This window comes from Zea mays, chromosome 6 (assembly GCF_902167145.1).
Source record: "Zea mays cultivar B73 chromosome 6, Zm-B73-REFERENCE-NAM-5.0, whole genome shotgun sequence".
NCBI classification, from domain to species: domain Eukaryota; kingdom Viridiplantae; phylum Streptophyta; class Magnoliopsida; order Poales; family Poaceae; genus Zea; species Zea mays.
This window is the reverse complement of record NC_050101.1, coordinates 44,171,815-44,189,787: the sequence shown is the minus strand read 5'-3', so window position 1 is coordinate 44,189,787 and position 17,973 is coordinate 44,171,815. Positions and strand designations below refer to the sequence as shown.

General features: G+C 42.4%; 1 protein-coding gene and 1 pseudogene across 1 annotated transcript; both read right to left on the bottom strand.

Moving 5' to 3' along the window:
- Window positions 1-1,925: 1,925 nt before the first annotated feature.
- On the bottom strand, window positions 1,926-3,529 carry LOC103631004 (F-box protein PP2-A13). Its single transcript, XM_008652025.2, has 3 exons — window positions 3,032-3,529; window positions 2,633-2,751; window positions 1,926-2,312 (listed from the first exon to the last, which is right to left on the bottom strand). The coding sequence occupies exons 1-3, from the start codon at window positions 3,527-3,529 to the stop codon at window positions 2,114-2,116; spliced, it is 816 nt and encodes a 271-aa protein (XP_008650247.1). The 3' UTR covers window positions 1,926-2,113.
- A 6,733-nt stretch (window positions 3,530-10,262) lies between these two features.
- On the bottom strand, window positions 10,263-10,843 carry LOC109940398 (uncharacterized; annotated as a pseudogene).
- Window positions 10,844-17,973: the final 7,130 nt, after the last annotated feature.

The following is a 17,973-nucleotide window of genomic DNA, read 5'->3' as shown; positions in this document are numbered from 1 at the left end:
TGGCGCGGAGGCACGGCCATGGCGACGTTGCAGCGGCTCCAGTGGGCGAGGCTGGCGCGGGAGGCCGCGACCGGGCACGGCTCGGGCGCGGCAAGGCAAGGCACACAACGGTTGCTTCAGGGGCGCGGGCAGCAGCAACGGGGTGAGGAGCGGCTTCCCCAGCGATGGCGCATTGGCCGCGCGCACTGGGATCCGGTGGCAGGAGGGAAGTGGCAGCGCTGGGCGAGCTAGGCACGTGGCAGCAGGGCTGGGGGAGGAGCTGTGGCTCGGCACGCGTTACGCGAAACCAACCGAGAAACGCGGCTGCGGTGGATGGTTTCAGCGAGATCCTAGCAATGTGGGCGCGACAGCTCGGGAGCAGTTGGCGAATGCAAACGGGATAAGAAAAACAGTCCCGAGCGCTCGGGCTCGGGGCTACAGTGGCTGGGAGGAGTTGGTTACCTCCCTCTGTTGATGGCCATCAATGGAATTCATGGACGCCGTTTCTTCTCCTCCCCGGCGCCTCTCTGCTCTCCCTCCCTTACCCTCTATAAAATCCGACGCCGAGCCCTCTCCTTCTCCCTCCCCAAACTCCCTCTCTGTCTCACACGTCTCTCACTCCCTTCTCGTTCTCTCCCTCGCCACCGGGACTCACTGTTGACGCCGTTGTGGACGGAAGCCGGAGCAGCGCCCTGCTCGCCATCGTGAAGCTCGTCGCTGGACCGTTCGCATTCATACGTCGTTCGCCATCCGTGGAGCCTCGCTAGAGACGTGCCCGAACGTCGTGCCTCGTCTCACCGCGACCAAATCCTTCCATGCACCACAAGGTTGAAGACAAACCAAACATTTTTAACTTCAAAATCATGTTTTAAATTAATTCATGAATTTGGTAATTATTCGTTGTGATTTGGAATTCATACGTGTAAACAATTGATTTTAAGTGTATGTGCGATGAATTGGTGAATTGTTAGTAGACGTGATATTGGTTTACGGTTCCTTTAGATTTGGGTTTGGAATGAAGTATAGCAAAATTTGGTAGACATGTGTTAGTAATGAAAACACTAGATAAATAAAATCTTAGTTAATTTTGCTTATGACGAATTTTAGAATTTATCTAAAAGTTTATATACATAAGTCCAGTTAAACCCACTAAATAGATAATAAAAGCTTCTCTTAACATATATTAGTAAGTGGTATAGAATTCATAGCAATACAAATATTATAGTATAAACAGTGGTTTAATGTACTATTAGATGTTTTGATTATTAATGGCAATTTTCTTTTAAAAAGAAAGATAAAACTAAAAGGAGATCACTATTCATAGTATAAATAATTAGGTAATAATTAGTTTATTTTTATGAATTGGTTAAGTCATTACACCGATGCCACGTATTCTTAGTCAAATAAAAATATAGATTTTTCTAGTCATGATAAATATAAGCATAACACTTAATTACTTAGAATTAGTAAAATACTTGTTTATGTCATAATAATCTTGATTATGTTATTAAAATTCTAATTAGTAACTAGGTGAGTGCCCGTGCGTTGCAACGGAACCGTATAATAACACGATAACTTATGTACATATGAAACCAGTAGTACTTACACATTAGCTTTTTTCATATTTTGAATCTCAGCTTCTTTAGCTTTGATTTCAAGATCTTTCTTCGTTCTGTCCTTTTTCAGCGCAATGCATTCATTTTTCTGCAAACAAGATTATAGAGAATCATCACCTGCTGATCATACTGAGTTATCTAAAAACAATCCCCACTAACCAGTAAAAGAAAGAGTTGGTCAGCAGCACCAGTTTTAGTAGTAGTAGATCAGACCTCATCTCAATTTAGATTCAAACAAGATTGGTAAAATGTACAGTTCTAAGGATCCACAGAAATACAGAATACTGCCACGAATGATAACACAAGGTACGCACCAACTCATTCCTTTCCTTGGAGACGGTCCAGTTCTCTCTACGGTTGTGAAGACCAAGAGCATTAGGAACAAAAGGCAAAAAAACGCTCCGCCCCGAACACGAAAAAAGCCCGATGACCTTCGTAGACCATTTGGAAAATTTGGCCCCGTTAAAGACATATATCTGCCAAAGGATTACTACACTCGGTAAGGTATCTTGACTTAATTATTGTGAGTGGGTGTTTGCCCATGGACACCTATATGCAACTTGGTGATCTCTCCCTGAACTCCTCTGGTTTCGCTTGAATGGTCGGCCGAGATGAATGCGGTAGAATAGGCTGTACGTGCTTTCTGGGAAGAAGAATTCAACCTCCCCTCTGACTTCAAACCACCAGATTTGCGAGAGGTACGCAACCGTGCGGAATCTGCACAAGTGGTGCAGGTAAAATAACAAGTACAGTTGAAGCAATAACTGGATAGGCATTAAAGCTAGCATATGTCCTATTTTCTCCAAGTACTCAATTCAACACACTCACTATGTTGAGCGTCATATACACCAGGTCACTAAACATGGTTGAAGCAAACAAGATGCGATTGATATATGCAATCCCAACACTGCCAAATAATAATACATGCAATCCGGTAACCAAATATATGCTTCAATATTCTGGGGTTTTTATATATATTAAAGCATGATCAGTATAAAATTGCCAAGGAGATTTTGATTGCTAGTAGATTGAAGTACCTTGATTCATCACTGGGAATGAAGTTCCAATACCTCCTGTCATCAATGCCTGTTATTGAAAGCGCCCTTGAAGAAATTGACATACATAGACCTCCGCCACCCTTGTCCAGCCAGAACTCCTGCACAATGTGGCACCTAAATCTAATGTCTGAGCAGTGGCAAAATCAATATGCTAATCAGAGTCCAAAACGTCCAAACACAAACACGCTGCATTTGTCCCAGTAATCTTAACTTGAGGCGCGATTTGATGTTGTCTCACAAACTGATTCAACATATTCCATATAGCTTAATCAAATCAATCAGAATGTGACTCCGCAACCATACTATTTAGTTACAATTTAAGCATAACCACACAAAAAAAGAGGTGACATGTAACTCTGGATGAAGGCGAACAAGAACCTTTTTGCCGTCGTCGAAACGGTTCCGACGGCAAAGCCGCGCGTACAGTTCCTTCTTGGGCAGCGGCTCCGCCTTCGGCGCAGACCCGACGGCCTGCCCCGCTTCCCCATCACCGGCCGCAGCGACAGCGAGGAGGCGCGCGTAGTTCGTCAGTAGCTTGGACTCCCAGACACCATCCCCGGATGCGGCGCCGCGGAACATGCGGCTGAGCCGCGCCATCCGGCAGATCTCCAGCGGGTCCAGCCTGAGCAGCACCTCCGCGACGCAGTTCTCCAGCAGGTCGCTCAGCACCGTGCCATCACCTCCCCGGGCCCGAGGCGCGCAGAAATCAATTGGTGAAGGCCTCTCAATCTGCGGATCTCGTTCGCGAGGTTGGGGGCGATTATGGCGGCGGCGGGATGGATAGGCACTATCGCGACCGAGATTTCTGGAGGTGGCGGCGGCGGGACGGAGAGGCGATATCGCGGCCGAGATTTCTTGAGGCAGAACACCGCGCATGTGGACGCCTACAATGAGTACTTAATTAGTTGTAAAGATTTGTTCACAAACAAATGAATTGGCTAAACTGAGCACGGGAAGGGTTGAATATATACAACCTCATGAGCACACCAGATTAGGCATGGATTCGCAGCACGCCACACCACCACCATGCAACACCTGAAACTTGAACCGAAAGCGGGAGAAGAACGTGTGGCGTCACCTTCGGAGTAGCGGCCTTTGGGGATGGACGACACAGAGGACGACACGACAAGATGGTAAGATGTTTGAACTGTAAACTATTGCAGTGTCAACACTAAAAAATACTTATATGCAGCCTTATATCAGCAAGGACAACACATTCATCTTGATTGTGGCATCATCAATTAGGAAATGAAAATGTTATGCAAACAAGATGCAGTCATCACACCTCACCCCAAGTCCCCCTTAGCTTGCAGGCCATGATGTCTACAGTAGTGCACAAGGTTAAAGAATAAACCCATTACCCCTACAAGCAAGCAAAGACAGAGCAACAGTCAAATATCACAATTTGAGGACTAAAAAAACACCCTGGCAGAACATTAATAGTAGTACTGCACACACTTAGACCATGAACTTCATTTGCACAAATGAGCTATCACTGGTCATGAAGCATTTAATTTTTGTATTTGAGTATAATGTTATTATACTGAAAAATACAGCTAAATAAACATAAATATCTAGATGCATTTCCAAAAATACATGATGAACTGATGTATTATCAACACTATGTCTATGTTCCTTGGACAACAAGAACAAAGCCTTTTTAGTCCCAATGAAGTCAGCTTGCAGGCCATGATGTCTACAGTAGTCCACAAGGTTAAAGAATAAACCCATTACCCCTACAAGCAAGCAAAGACAGAGTAACAGTCAAATATCACAATTTGAGGACTAAAAAAACACCCTGGCAGAACATTAATAGAGTGCTGCACACACTTAGACCATGAACTTTATTTGCACAAATGAGCTATCACTGGCCATGAAGCATTTCATTTTTGGCACATAAACCACACGCAGCAATTGTTTTGTGCAACACAAAGCATCTGCAACCTTCGTAAGTGCAATAAGCATCTAACAAAATAGCAGTTGTACAGTGCTGAAAGAAAAAAATGATGAAATCGTTGAGCTACAATTAAACAGGTGAGTAATCAAACAATTCTTGCAAGTTATATTGTGAAGCTCGAATATTTGATATAGTGAGAGGGTAGCTTCAATTACTATTGCTTCATTAATAATCTTGATGTTCATATGTAGACGAAAATCAAATCAAATACTAATATCAAGAATGGCAAAAGAACTGAATGAGTTTTGACAGCACTTTCCAAAATTCCATATCGAAACCAAGTGATCAAGTAGTAAGCCAAGAAACATCAGTGCAAGGCACATATCAGATTTAGACAGAGAACATAGTCAAAATTGTGAAGAGAACATTAGTGCAAGGCACTTACCAAGCATTACATGAATGGGCTTATTCAGAAAGGTGGAAGAAACAGTCATCCATGTCTGTAGCCTGTGTGCAGCACCACCTTGCTCTTGAGTAAGCCAATTCAACACCGTGTCAGCCTTCACATTGATCAATGAGTTAGCATATTGCCAAACCATGTCCTTGATGTTTTTGTCATGGTAGTCAATCTTTTACTGCGTGAACTTCAGCCCATGATTTGTGCTAACACACAGAGTGCGACCATTAGGCCCAATTATACGCTGATCCCAGAGCTTAAGCAAAGCAGCAAGTGCAACCTCAGTATGTGGGCAAGCAAACATGCCGAGAAGAGAATTGCAACTGCAAAATTATCTAAAGAAATACTAATCAATAGAAGATTAGGGAGTTCTAATTTTTGTCTTCATAGAGAAGCATAATGTGAAAGTTGGTAAAGAGTAAGAAACATACATACCGGAGAACTTTTGCTAGAGATGGACCAAAGGTAGAATCCTGTGCATATAATTTAATTGAAATTAGATGAAATATAATATATATTACTTTTCATTAAACTTTTGGAAGATATAATTAAATAATAAAAGTGTTTTGTTATTACTCATACCAATAACAAAGATGTTTGTCACTAAATTCTTTTAAAAAACAAATATTCAACTTTGTCAAACAACATACTGATGCGAAGTGCATTTTTCCTTCACTGAAAATTTTGAGCTTTCAACTTACAATTGAAAAGTATTTTGGGTAGCCCAAAAAGGATCTCTAAAAAACCTAAAGATTACTATGAAATGAACATACCATGTGAACTATGGCTAGAAAATGAGACATGTGTATTAAGAAGCCAACTATGTCTAGGAGATACCTTGGATGGCTAAAATGAGTTATCTGAACTATCTAGATGAGATAACTTTCAGTAACCTTCAACTCAAACCAAGAATCAGTCTGTCCAGTATCTGATCCATTTCCTAGATAAGCAAAAATATATCAGCTAAAGAATTATTATTAATAATATAATACTCATACGTTGCGACAACATATAGTCATAGAAATGCTAAATCAACATAAATCAAATGCCACGTACACAACCAATGTAGTAGTTAAAACAATTTATTATGCCAATTTTGATGAACAATTCAATATATATAGTTGGGTGCCCGTGCGTTGCTACGGTTTTATATATTACATCTCTAAAAAGAAGGTTAAGCAGGTTGTTGAAGTCCAGCTAGGGATTTACAGTGACCAATTTTATGTATAGAAACTATAGAATGAATCTAAAAAGGAAGGGTTCAGATAGAACACATCCATGGTTGTTCCATTCTAAAATGGCAACAAAAAACTGCAACCTCTCCTTCAAAATCTAGGATGCTATACTGGACTGCAGCCTTCCTAACTGGCTGCCTTCGGATTTGCTCATCTCAAACCACCACTCTGCCTGCATTATGAGAGGAGTTAAGTACAAGAGTTTTCAAAATGCATTGATCTAGAGAACCAACTATTTAAAAAGTGAACAATAAATATGGAGCAGCCTACTCCTACTCTACCACATAGGTACGATTTTGTTTTCAAAAACTCCAACCATTTTTAATATACCCATATGGTAATTGTTATGTTTTGCAAACACAAATCAAACCATGTTCAGAAAAATAAAGCATGGAAACCTCAAGTCATGTAATAAGAACATATATCTTGTTACAAGCTTCACCAATTTGCTAGTTATTTTTAGTTGGCATCTATGTATCATGTGGTATGTCAGTCCTTTACCTTGGCATTGTAAGACTATACATGTGGTATGTCAGTCCTTTACCTTGGCATTGTAAGACTATAGGCCTACGACTGGCAAAACAGTAGCCCCGTCTGCTAAGCTGCTTTGATGAATCCAGTGCCCAAGGGAATGGTATGTCAAGGATGCAGCTTGAAATTTTTCATCTGGTATTCAGTATATGTGATACCATGCAACACAATACCTAAAATTCAAGAGAGAAATCTGTTTTCAACACAAGCCACCCCCACAAGGTTTTGCAAATCTAGATACAAGTACATGTTAAATAATAATATCACCAAATAAAAGGAGCATAGAATAGACCAAGAGGCTGGATGAAGATCATGCAAGCTAGCATCCAAATTCAAAGATAGGTTATCAGTCAATAATTTGATCTCCTCCTTCAAAGCCAACAAATCCGATCCATGGCTCTAAAAAAACATATCAGTGTGTCGTCGCAGAGTCAGAGCACAAGTGACATCGCTCCTCGATGGCCGGTGCCATCCACAATAGAACCAACTCCACCCACCCACCCCCTTGGCCAGTAGCTTCTTGCCAGCATCAATCGCCATGGCGGCAGTGGAAGCAAAGAGGAGCCCACACGTCGTTCTCTTTCCCTTCCTGGCTCACGACCACTCCATGCCTTCCTCCGCCTAGCAGGCTTCCTCTGCACGCTCTGCCCAGTGCTTAACGTCACACACTGACGCTTTATACAACTCAAAATTAATATGTTGATAGTTTTGTTTACCACATGGAGTACAAACTTGGGGCTCCTTTTGTAGTAGTACAATACAAAAATTGAAAAAATGCATAAGATTGATTAGGATCGGAATGACACTTCTAGCCCCAAATATGCATGAAAAAAATAATGAGAATATATGAAGGCAATACTACAAAATTTATGTAAGCACACATCACATTCAAGTGGATTCTGGTTTACCTGTTATGTTTCAAACTCATGTTGGCTAGCCCAGTTGACATGGACATTACATCACCTGAAGCAAATATAGATGAGAAAGGAGTGGATTTCGAGGGGGGCAACTGGTCACACTATCACTATACCATGGCTCCATGTTATGACGTACACATGACCAAGTCAGAGAAGCATAATTTAGCATAAAAAATGGCAATAATGTCCAAATCCTGACCGTATAATCTGATAACACTTACCAGGTACAGTAAGGCTATTGAGGAGACTAAGACAAGATCCCAGCATCTAGTGCAGCTACCAAGCCAATACCATACCCTGTTAGAGCATACCACACATGATCCCACCGTTTTGGGGGAGACATAGCTAGTGGAAAATTCACATCCTTGAACTTCCTGTTATCAAAAAAGAGTACCAGAGCTAGAAGCATCCCTAGAATGGCATGAAGGAAGAAAAAGATCTAGGTGATTAAATTCAAGTCATCAGTGGTATGAATGGATTATACGCAAAAGCAAGAGCAAAGTTGAAAAATTATAGACTACACAGAAAAAAGACTCAAATCACTCTGATGCAGTCATGCTGCTTTTGGAAATAAAAAAAATCCCATATTACAGATGAGCGCTAGAACTTGTCAGATTTGAATAATCTGTTTAGAGGATTTGAGGAACCGTACCTGGTCGTTCTTGTTTGAAGATGCTCCACCTGAGTAACACAATGAAAGGGTAAGAACTGCATTATCCCTTTATACTGGATAGACAAGGTGATGCACTCTGGACATGTTCAGAGTCAGAAACATAGAGGCATTTTAGCATAAGTGTCTACAAGAACAGAATATCTCATTGTTTTAGCAGATCATAATGAGGGAAACAAAGACACAAACAACCAAGCATTTTACAAGTCCTATATGAAATTCTCCTAGTAGATCCAATAAAAGTAAATTGTATCACCTAGAATGTAAAATTCCAGTCCAGTTTACTCTCTTACAGTCTAGACCTGTGGATCCATGTCGAGGAAAAGGTAGGTGATGGATGAGAGCCTCCCATCAGCGTCCGTCGGAGCCGTCGTGGTGCGAGTGGGACCGGCGGGACCTCTTGGGCTGACACAAGGATTATCTCAAATGAGGTGTTCAAATGGACATCCTAAACGTGACACTTTTTTTGGATTGTATGATTTTTTTCTTTGGACAAGTTAATAGTTGTGCTGGTTTGCTATACTTTATTTAGAAAAAACAGTCCTTTCCCTTGTTATTCGACTGAGATATCACATGCATTTCATTAATATCTTCATGATGTAGTAATTGTTCTTCTGATTAATTCATATATAGCACGAGATAAAAATAAAAGATAGCACCTTTTTTCTCCTTCCTCAGTTCTGTGATAATATTTTAGATAGTGACACCGATATCTCTGTACATCACAATTAAAGGTGGCTCTACCTGAGAATTTGAATTTGAAAGGTAACTTCAGCAATGAACATAGATTGAGCATGCAAATAATCCACTTCCAGCAAAGAAAAAAGATAAGGCGTAATTGGGACTCTATGCGTAATTAAGTTGCTACTCGTATCACACAAGGAATAGCAAGACATTCCTGTAGTATGTGGATAGTCGACTTCCAATGGCAAAAAGATAAGGCACAAGCAAATCTATATGCATATTTGCAATAGGAAAAAGTATCCCACAAGGATGAAGATATTTTGTAAATTAAATAGAAAAAGGGGTAAAAGAGCATCTCTATAAACATGTAATATCTCTGTAAATAGTAGCAAATCAGCATTGTGCAAAAGTATTGCCTAATTCGAGTTGAAGTTCCATAAATCAAGCTGAAGTTCCATAACCACAAATAGTAGCAAATCAGCATTGTGCAAAGTAGAACAGACGAGCTCAAATTAATGATGCTTGAAAAAAAAACAACACATAAATATACTCTATCTCTCTAAATGATTAACAGGGTATCTAAAGAAAACTATGCATTTCAAGTTGTAGCAATAAAAAGATGCACTATATAGCTACAATATTTAGACAAATGAGAACCTACACATCATGTTATTGCGATCTTTTCATAGAAACCAACAAACCAAGAGCATCATGTTATGTATCCTTGTGAACTTATTTTAGTATCTTTCAGTAGCTGTTGTCAACTAATTTAGACTTGTGAACTGATACTGGTAATATAAAATTCTAGGTCACCTTGATACTAAAAAATCCCAGGTCACCCTGATACTAAAAATCACCCAGATACTTATGGTAAAATCACCCAGATACTTATGGAAGAGTTGGAATGCTTACTGCCGAATCTATTCCTAGGTCACGACATCTTCAATTTCTGTGGTCGCATCATATGTGAATCAGAAGTGGCTTTAGAGTTTCTTAGCTGACACCATCTTCATTTTTCTTAGCCGCCACCTACCTGATCTAACACCAGCGATTAATAAATTAGAAAGTTAAAAACAATTGAGAGGAAATTCAATAACCCTACATACTCTTTATCCAATGCACACTGGTTGGGACTTCAGAGTTTGATATTGCTATGCTGCACTGTGGATTCTAGTTAGCTAAAGAACATTGGCAATTCTAATGTGAGGTTTTTCTGTTTTAGGTCCAGAAAAGATTGTTCCAACTAACAGTTGCATACAAAGCAACACCTTGGTGGAGAGGCCCACGAACGGCCAGTGATGGTGGGGACTGGGGAAGCGCGCGGTCTCAGGCGTAGCGGAAGCGCGCGTCGGCGCCGGGCTCGATCCGGCGGCCGTCGGCGACGAGGTAGTCGCGGCCGGCGCGGCGGAACAGGCGCGGGTCCACGGGCACCGAGCTGGCGAAGCCCTCGAAGCGGAGGCGCACAACGCGGACGGTGCAGCGGCAGGCGTTCCGCACCATCACCTCGAACACCGGGTCGTACCCGGCCCTGTCGCCCGTGTTGGACTGCGACACCGTCACGCACTCACGCTCACGCTGGACGTCGCGCACCCGGTGGTGGGGGTCGGGGTCGTCGCGTTCGCTGCCGCTGGCCGAGCCCCTGCACATGCACCACACCGCCGCCGTGCCACGTGGGTCAACAACCGCCACCGCCATGCGGCTGGAAGAATCGAGAGGGGAGGGGAGCAGCCGAGCAGGGACTCGTCGTCGGGCGTGAGGGAGAAGGAGGGGAGGGAGGCGGGCGCGGTCCTCCCAGCCATCGCGCTGGGATGGTGGACAGGGAGCGGAGTGCGGTCGGCGTCGGGGTGGGGGTGGGGACGGGAAGGGGCGGCGGGGGAGTCAAGCGCGAGGGAGAAAGAGAGGAGGGGGAGGGGAACGAGCGGGTTGGGGTCAGGGGCGTAGCGCGGTTGGATCGTGCGTGGAAGAACGGCTTAGATTCATCGAAGGCAAAGAACGGCTTAGATTCACCGAAGGCAGAACCAGGGGAGGCAGCCTACCCCTTAGGTTCTTAATAGTAGTAGAGATTTACAATTAATTCTTAGAATATAAATGTTAGAAAAATTATAAATAAACAATTTTTAGTATAAGTATAAATTCTATTTAGAAAAGAAAGGAGAAAAACCGGAATAGTAGAATTTATAATAAGGTTAAAATGACTTAACTAGGCGCTTATATTTTTAAGAAATTGATAGTATGTTGTTAAATATAGGTTTCTTACTAATGAGATAGATAATTTGTTCTAATTTAAAAATGACCTTTTTAATAGATATCATATTTAACAAGGTTCGTTATAGATATTTAAGAATAGTCGTATTAAATAAAACTTAAAAGTAATATGTCATATGACTTTTCTAGTTATTATATAATGGCTTAATTAAGTGCTCACGTCGTTATAACTAAAACAATAGTTAATAACATAGCAATGAATATAATATTCATTTTAAATATCTAGGTCATATGTTTCTAAACTAAATGTAAAGATAAATAATAGAGTAATTATGTCCTCTGATAACCTAGGTAATTAGATTTATATTTGTTTACAACTAGTTATATAGGCTTAATTAAATCATTTAATCAAAATTAGTTCATGTTATTTATATATGTGTCACTTAGTTTTTCCTAAAGAATAAACTAAGGAAATTAGTGTTCATGTTCTTTAATAATAATGTTAGTTTGTATATTGTATATAGCTTTCTTAATAAAATATAGGACATGTACTTTCTAATAAAAAATAATAAAATATAATTGTTGTTCATTGTCTATTACATAAAAGTTCATTAAAGCATATATCATAACTTACCATAAATAGGTGTTTAATAATAATGACCTTTTCACATAAAATCTATTTAGACTTATATCTTAATTTATCATAAGTGAGTGGTTAACAATATTTATGATACGTTCCATAATGCTTCTAAAATTAATAATGTATTTCATAACGCATTAACCTTAGATATATAACTTATATCTTTTCTAAAAGGTTAAAAAGGTCTAATATTGTTATAACGTGTTTTATCACCTTATAAACCCTTTATCTTAGACGTATCGCGTATGACGTTTTATAAAAGATTAATTTGGTGAACCTAATGATTGTATATTTTAATTAAGATATTTTATGCTCATGTCTTAAAGTATAGATCACACATTTTTGAAAAGAATACCCTCTTATTATAACCATGACTTGCGACGTATTTGAAAAGCGAACGCTGTTTTCGTTAGGCTTTCTTTTAGCTTTACATATGGTGAATGTGGGATGTTATTGAGTGGTGTTTGTTCTTCTTGTTTGTTTGTGTGATATTCAGTGGTTGATCTAGTAGTTAAGAATCAAGATCTATTCAGATCCGTGGAAGAGTCTCAAGTTTTCAAGAAAAACAGTCCCGAGCGCTCGGGCTCGGGGCTGCAGTGGCTGGGAGCAGTTGGGCGCGTGCGATGGGGCCTGCTGGAGTGCATGGGTTTCGTCTCATCCACCACCGGGCTTTGGAGATCAATCACTGGGAAAGAGAAGGTTGACCTTCGGCTGTGCTGCGATGAATAGAGAGGAGAAGAGAGAGAAGGGCGTGGTGAAGGAGAGGTAGAGAGAGGGTTGCAGATGGGGCTGACCTGCAAGAACCGTAGCCAGGGGCTACTCTAGGCGAGGCGGTGATGGTGGTGAGGTCGAGAGATGCCGGGTGTTTTTTATGCGTGCAGTTAGGCAGGGGTAGTTGCAGCGTCGTGGCCGGCTCAAGCGGGTATGGGAGGTTTCCTCGAGAGGGATGACAAGCAGGGCCCGCAATCCAGTGTGATGGCTGGGTGGGAAAGGCTACTGGGAGACCGACAACTGGGGCCCACGACATAGCAGCTAGGCGCTCCCCGTGCACGCGCTGGCTGGGCTGGGTCGTTGCTTAGGATGGTGGAAAAAAGATTGATTTTTTCTATATATGTACATATACATATTTATGAATATATTTCTTTATATTAAATCATGTCCATTTATTCCAAATTAAATATTTTCTTTTTTTAGAATGTGAACATCACCAATACTATTTTGGCAAAAAATAGAAATTGTGCTCAGGCAACAGATGCAACACATATATTCAAAATAGCACCTGTAAATACTAGGTTAACTCTCTTTTTCTAAGGAAGAAGAAAAAAGGAGAAAGAAAAGAAAAAAAGTAAAGGTAACACCTGAATTTGATGGATATTAGAATAGAAATTTTATACCCCCAAATTCAGGGTGTTACAACAAGCGCAAGATCAATCATCATCTTCCATTCAGACATCTCCACCAACTCAAGATGAGGAAATGGCTCAAGAAGAAGAGGATCAAGATCAAGACGATGGGCCACCTCAAGAGGAGGTCATTGATCAAGGTGGAGATGAAGATGATCAAGATAAGAAAGATGGTCAAGAGATTTAGGCTCAAAGACCACCGCACCCAAGAGTCCACCAAACAATTCAAAGAGATCACCCCGTCAACTCCATTCTTGGTGACATCCACAAGGGGGTAACAACTCGATCTCGAGTTGCTCATTTTTTGTGAACATTACTCTTTTGTGTCTTCTATTGAGTCGTACAGGATAGAGGATGCACTAAGAGATCCAGACTAGGTAGTGGCAATGCAAGAGGAGCTCAACAACTTCACGAGGAATGAGGTATGGCATTTAGTTCCACGTCCTAACCAAAATGTTGTAGGTACCAAGTGGGTATTCTATAACAAACAATATAAGCATGGTGTGGTGACTAGGAACAAGGCCCGACTTGTTGCCAAAGGATATTCACAAGTCAAAAGTTTGGATTTTGATGAAACTTATGCACCCGTAGCTAGGCTTGAGTCAATTCGTATATTACTTGCATATGCTACTTACCATGGCTTTAAGTTGTATCAAATAGATGTGAAAAGTGCCTTCCTCAATGGCCCTATCAAGGAAGAGGTGTATGTTGAGCAACCTCCCAGCTTTGAAGATAGTGAGTATCCTTCACATGTTTATAAGCTCTCAAAGGCGCTTTATGGGCTCAAGCAAACCCCAAGAGCATGGTATGAATAGCTAAGAGACTTTCTTCTCACTAATGGCTTTAAAGTCGGTAAAGCTGACCCTACTCTCTTCACTAAAACAATTGACAAAGACTTGTTTATATGCCAAATTTATGTTGATGATATTTTTTTGGGTCTACTACCAAGTCATCTTGTGAAGAGTTTAGTAGGATTATGACACGGAAATTCGAGATGTCTATGATGGGGGAGTTGAAGTATTTTCTTGGATTTCAAATCAAGCAACTCCAAGAGGGCACCTTCATCTGCCAAACTAAGTACATTCAAGATATTCTCAAGAAGTTTGGAATAAAGAATGTCAAACCCATCAAGACTCCCATGGGAACAAATGGGCATCTCGACCTCGACACATGAGGTAAATATGAAGATCAAAAGGTATACCGGTCGATGATAGGTTCTTTACTCTATTTATGTGCTTCACGACCAGATATTATGCTTTCCATATGCATGTGTGTAAGGTTCTAGGCAAATCCTAAGAAAATCCACCTTAGGGTCGTGAAAAGAATCATGAGATATTTAGTTTATACTCCTAAGTTTGGGCTATGGTACCCCAAGGGATCTACCTTTGATCTAGTTGGGTATTCTGATGTCGATTATGCCAGATGTAAAATTGATAGGAAGAGCACATCAGGGACTTGTCAGTTTCTGGGAAGATTCCTGGTGTCTTGGGCTTCAAAGAAACAAAACTCAGTAGCTCTATCCACCATCGAAGCTGAGTATATTGTTGCAGGACATTGTTGTGCACAATTACTCTGGATGAGGTAAACCCTTAGGGACTACGGCTACAAGTTGAGCAAAGTCCCTCTCCCATGTGATAATGAGAGTGCAATCTGCATGGGGGATAATCCCGTTGAACACAGCCGCACTAAGCACATAGACATTCAGTATCACTTTCTGAGAGATCACCAACAAAAGGAGATATCGAAATTGCTTATGTTAGCACCCACAACTAGTTAGCCGATATCTTCACCAAGCCTTTAGATGAAAAGACTTTTAGCGAGCTTAGGAATGAACTCATTATCCTAGATTCTAGAAACTTTGATTGAAATCTTGCACACATTGCTCCTTTATATACCCGTGCTCATGTCTCTTTCATTTGGCTCAAACGCATATTTCTTCTTCTTCTTGTGCCAAGTCTAAGATTAATGTGTTTCCAAGTGTATTTCTATCTTTAGTCTTAGCTTGAAAAAGAAATAGAGTTTTTGGCAAAGGCAAGGCTTCCACTATGACTCTGCCGGTATCATATCTCCTTTGCCCTACTCATGTATTCACATTAATATCTTGTACAAGGCCTCTAGTTCTTCGTTTTTGGCACTTAATGCCAAAGGGAGAGAAATTAATAGGCCCAAAGCAAAAGGATCGCACCACCACCCTGTTTTCAAAAAACTTTTCTTTTCAAAAAGGGGGGAGAAATTGTTCAAAAAGGGAGAGAAATTAATAGGCATTTGCAAAAACCCTCTTGACAGTTAAGGGGACAACCTCTTCAGGGGGAGCCTTTTATTTAGCCAAAGGAAAAGCATTTGAAATAGGGGGAGAATTTTCAAAAACTTAAAAATGCTTTTAGAAATTATATTCTTATACCATTGGCTATTTGCAAAAGAATTTCAAAAGACTTTTCAAAAAGATTTGCAAAAACAAGCTAAGTGGTGCAAATGTGGTCCGAAATGTTAAATATATTAAAACAACCATGTATGCTTAGAAATTGTAATACTTAAAGTTTATACAAAGAATAATAGAGAGAGAGCTCCTCATTTTATGTGCCTTAATTGCATCATGAAAAGAGCATACATAAAACCAAGGATGATTAAATTAAACCAATGATACTAAAATAAAAGGAAGTGCATTTGTTGGAGTTTTATATATTTGTGCATTAATAAAATAATAAGGATAATAAGATAATAAATACTAGAAGTTGAATCAAACCCTAAATTTGAAAATAGGGTTTTGAAAATAAAAAGAAAAGAAAAACCACATAAAACATAGGGAATAAATATATATACATAAATACATTCTCTTCATCTCCAAATGTAAATTGGCACATTTTGATATAAGTACAAATCCATAACTGAAATTCAAATTTGAATTTGAAGTCTAAAAGGAGAAATGAAAACCTAAATTTGAAAAAGAAAAGAGAAAAGAATAAAAAAAGAAAAAGAAAAAGAAAGCCACATGGGCCGACTGCCTCCTTTCCAGCCCAATTCGCGTTTTCACCGCGCGGCCCAACAACTAACCCTCCACGCGCGCGTGCCGGACACTCTCTGACGCGCGGACCCGCGCGTCAGCCTGGGCGCCTCGCTCTCCATTTCTTACCGTGCGACTTACAAGTGGGACCGGCCTGTCATCGTTGCCTCAGCTGGTCATGGCCGAACCGACCGATTCTTCTGCCATGGCTGTTGACCGTGCCCTACTCCGCGGATTCCGGCTTCGGCCATTGAAACACCTCGACCACGTCGCGCCCATATAGTGCCTCGCTCGGTCTCCTTGGTCTCCGTGACCTAGAACCCGCGTAGCCATAATCAAGCATCGCCGCACCATTGTTCCACCACCGCCGCAGACAATTCCGGCGTGCGTCGTCGGCGTGACCCCGTGAGGCCATCCAGGCAAGAGGAGGGATGTTGGGGCGAAGGCAAAGACGCCACCCTTCGCTCGGGGCCTTCGCCATAGTCGTTGGCCCAACGGAGACAAGACAACGGGCAGGGACACCCTTCGCCCCATACGACATCGGACGAAGACCCGTGACGAGGTCATCCCACCGTGCGGCCTCGTCCAGCGTGGAGGCCCACGTGTGATCCGGCCCATTGTAACGGGCCCTGCGTGGCCGCTGCTTGTTACGAGCCTAATTTATAAAGGCGTCCCTGTAATTACAGTCTGTAACCCCGCTTTATGGGAATATTCCGGGGATAACCTAGGTGTTTGAGGGCACATGTGTCCTTAACACGGGACGCTTGGCACCCGGACACCTATAAATACCCCCGCACAGTGCCCTTGAGAGGCTAGATGAACAGAGCTTTTGCCATCACGTGCTGAAACCCTGTTTGCGCTGTTACACCCACCCCCCGTTGGATCAACTTGCGCCTATGAGCAAGTTCCAACATTTGGCGCCCACCGTTCGTGCTACGAAAAAACCACCCGCGATGGCACCCAAGAAAGCTAGCTCGAAGGCTGACGAGGCTGCGAAGGCAGCACTGCTGGCCGCAAAAAAGGGCAAGGCCCTCGCACTCACCCACTCCACCCACCAAGAGGCTGCTGAAGACGATGTTCCCCGCACCTGCGAAGACGACGCCCTCCGCACCTGCGGCCTTGGACAACCGCAACCTCCCTCAGGCTTCGCCCCGCCGGAGGGCACGGACCTCACCGAGGACGGCGAAGTCCTCGGCTTCGCCCCACCGGAGGGCGTGGACCTCACCGAGGATGGTGAAGTCCTCGGCGTTTCAGCAGAAGAACAGCTGCAGCTGCGCGCCCTGCGCCTCAAGAACCGCAATCTCTAGAGGCAAAAAGAGATACTGGAGGCCAAGCGCCAGCGCGTGTCTGCACTAGCCAAGGTGCGGCAAATGATACGCGATGAAGAGCAGAAGGCCCAGGACCTCGAGCGGGAGATCGCGCTGATGAAGCGCGAAGGCCACCTCGGCCTGCAGCACGGGCCGCCCCTGCAACAGCGCGCGCAAGTGGAAGACCCGCACTTCCCCCAGCGCGACTACGCCTCCCCACACGCCGCACCATTTCAAGGGGTCAACTACCTCGACGAGCGAAGTCCCCTGGCGCCACATCTGCAAGTGACACCCTGGCCTGCCAACTTCCGGGTAGGGACCTATCCCAAGTACAACGGCAGCACGGACCCAACACAGTACATCATGAGTTATC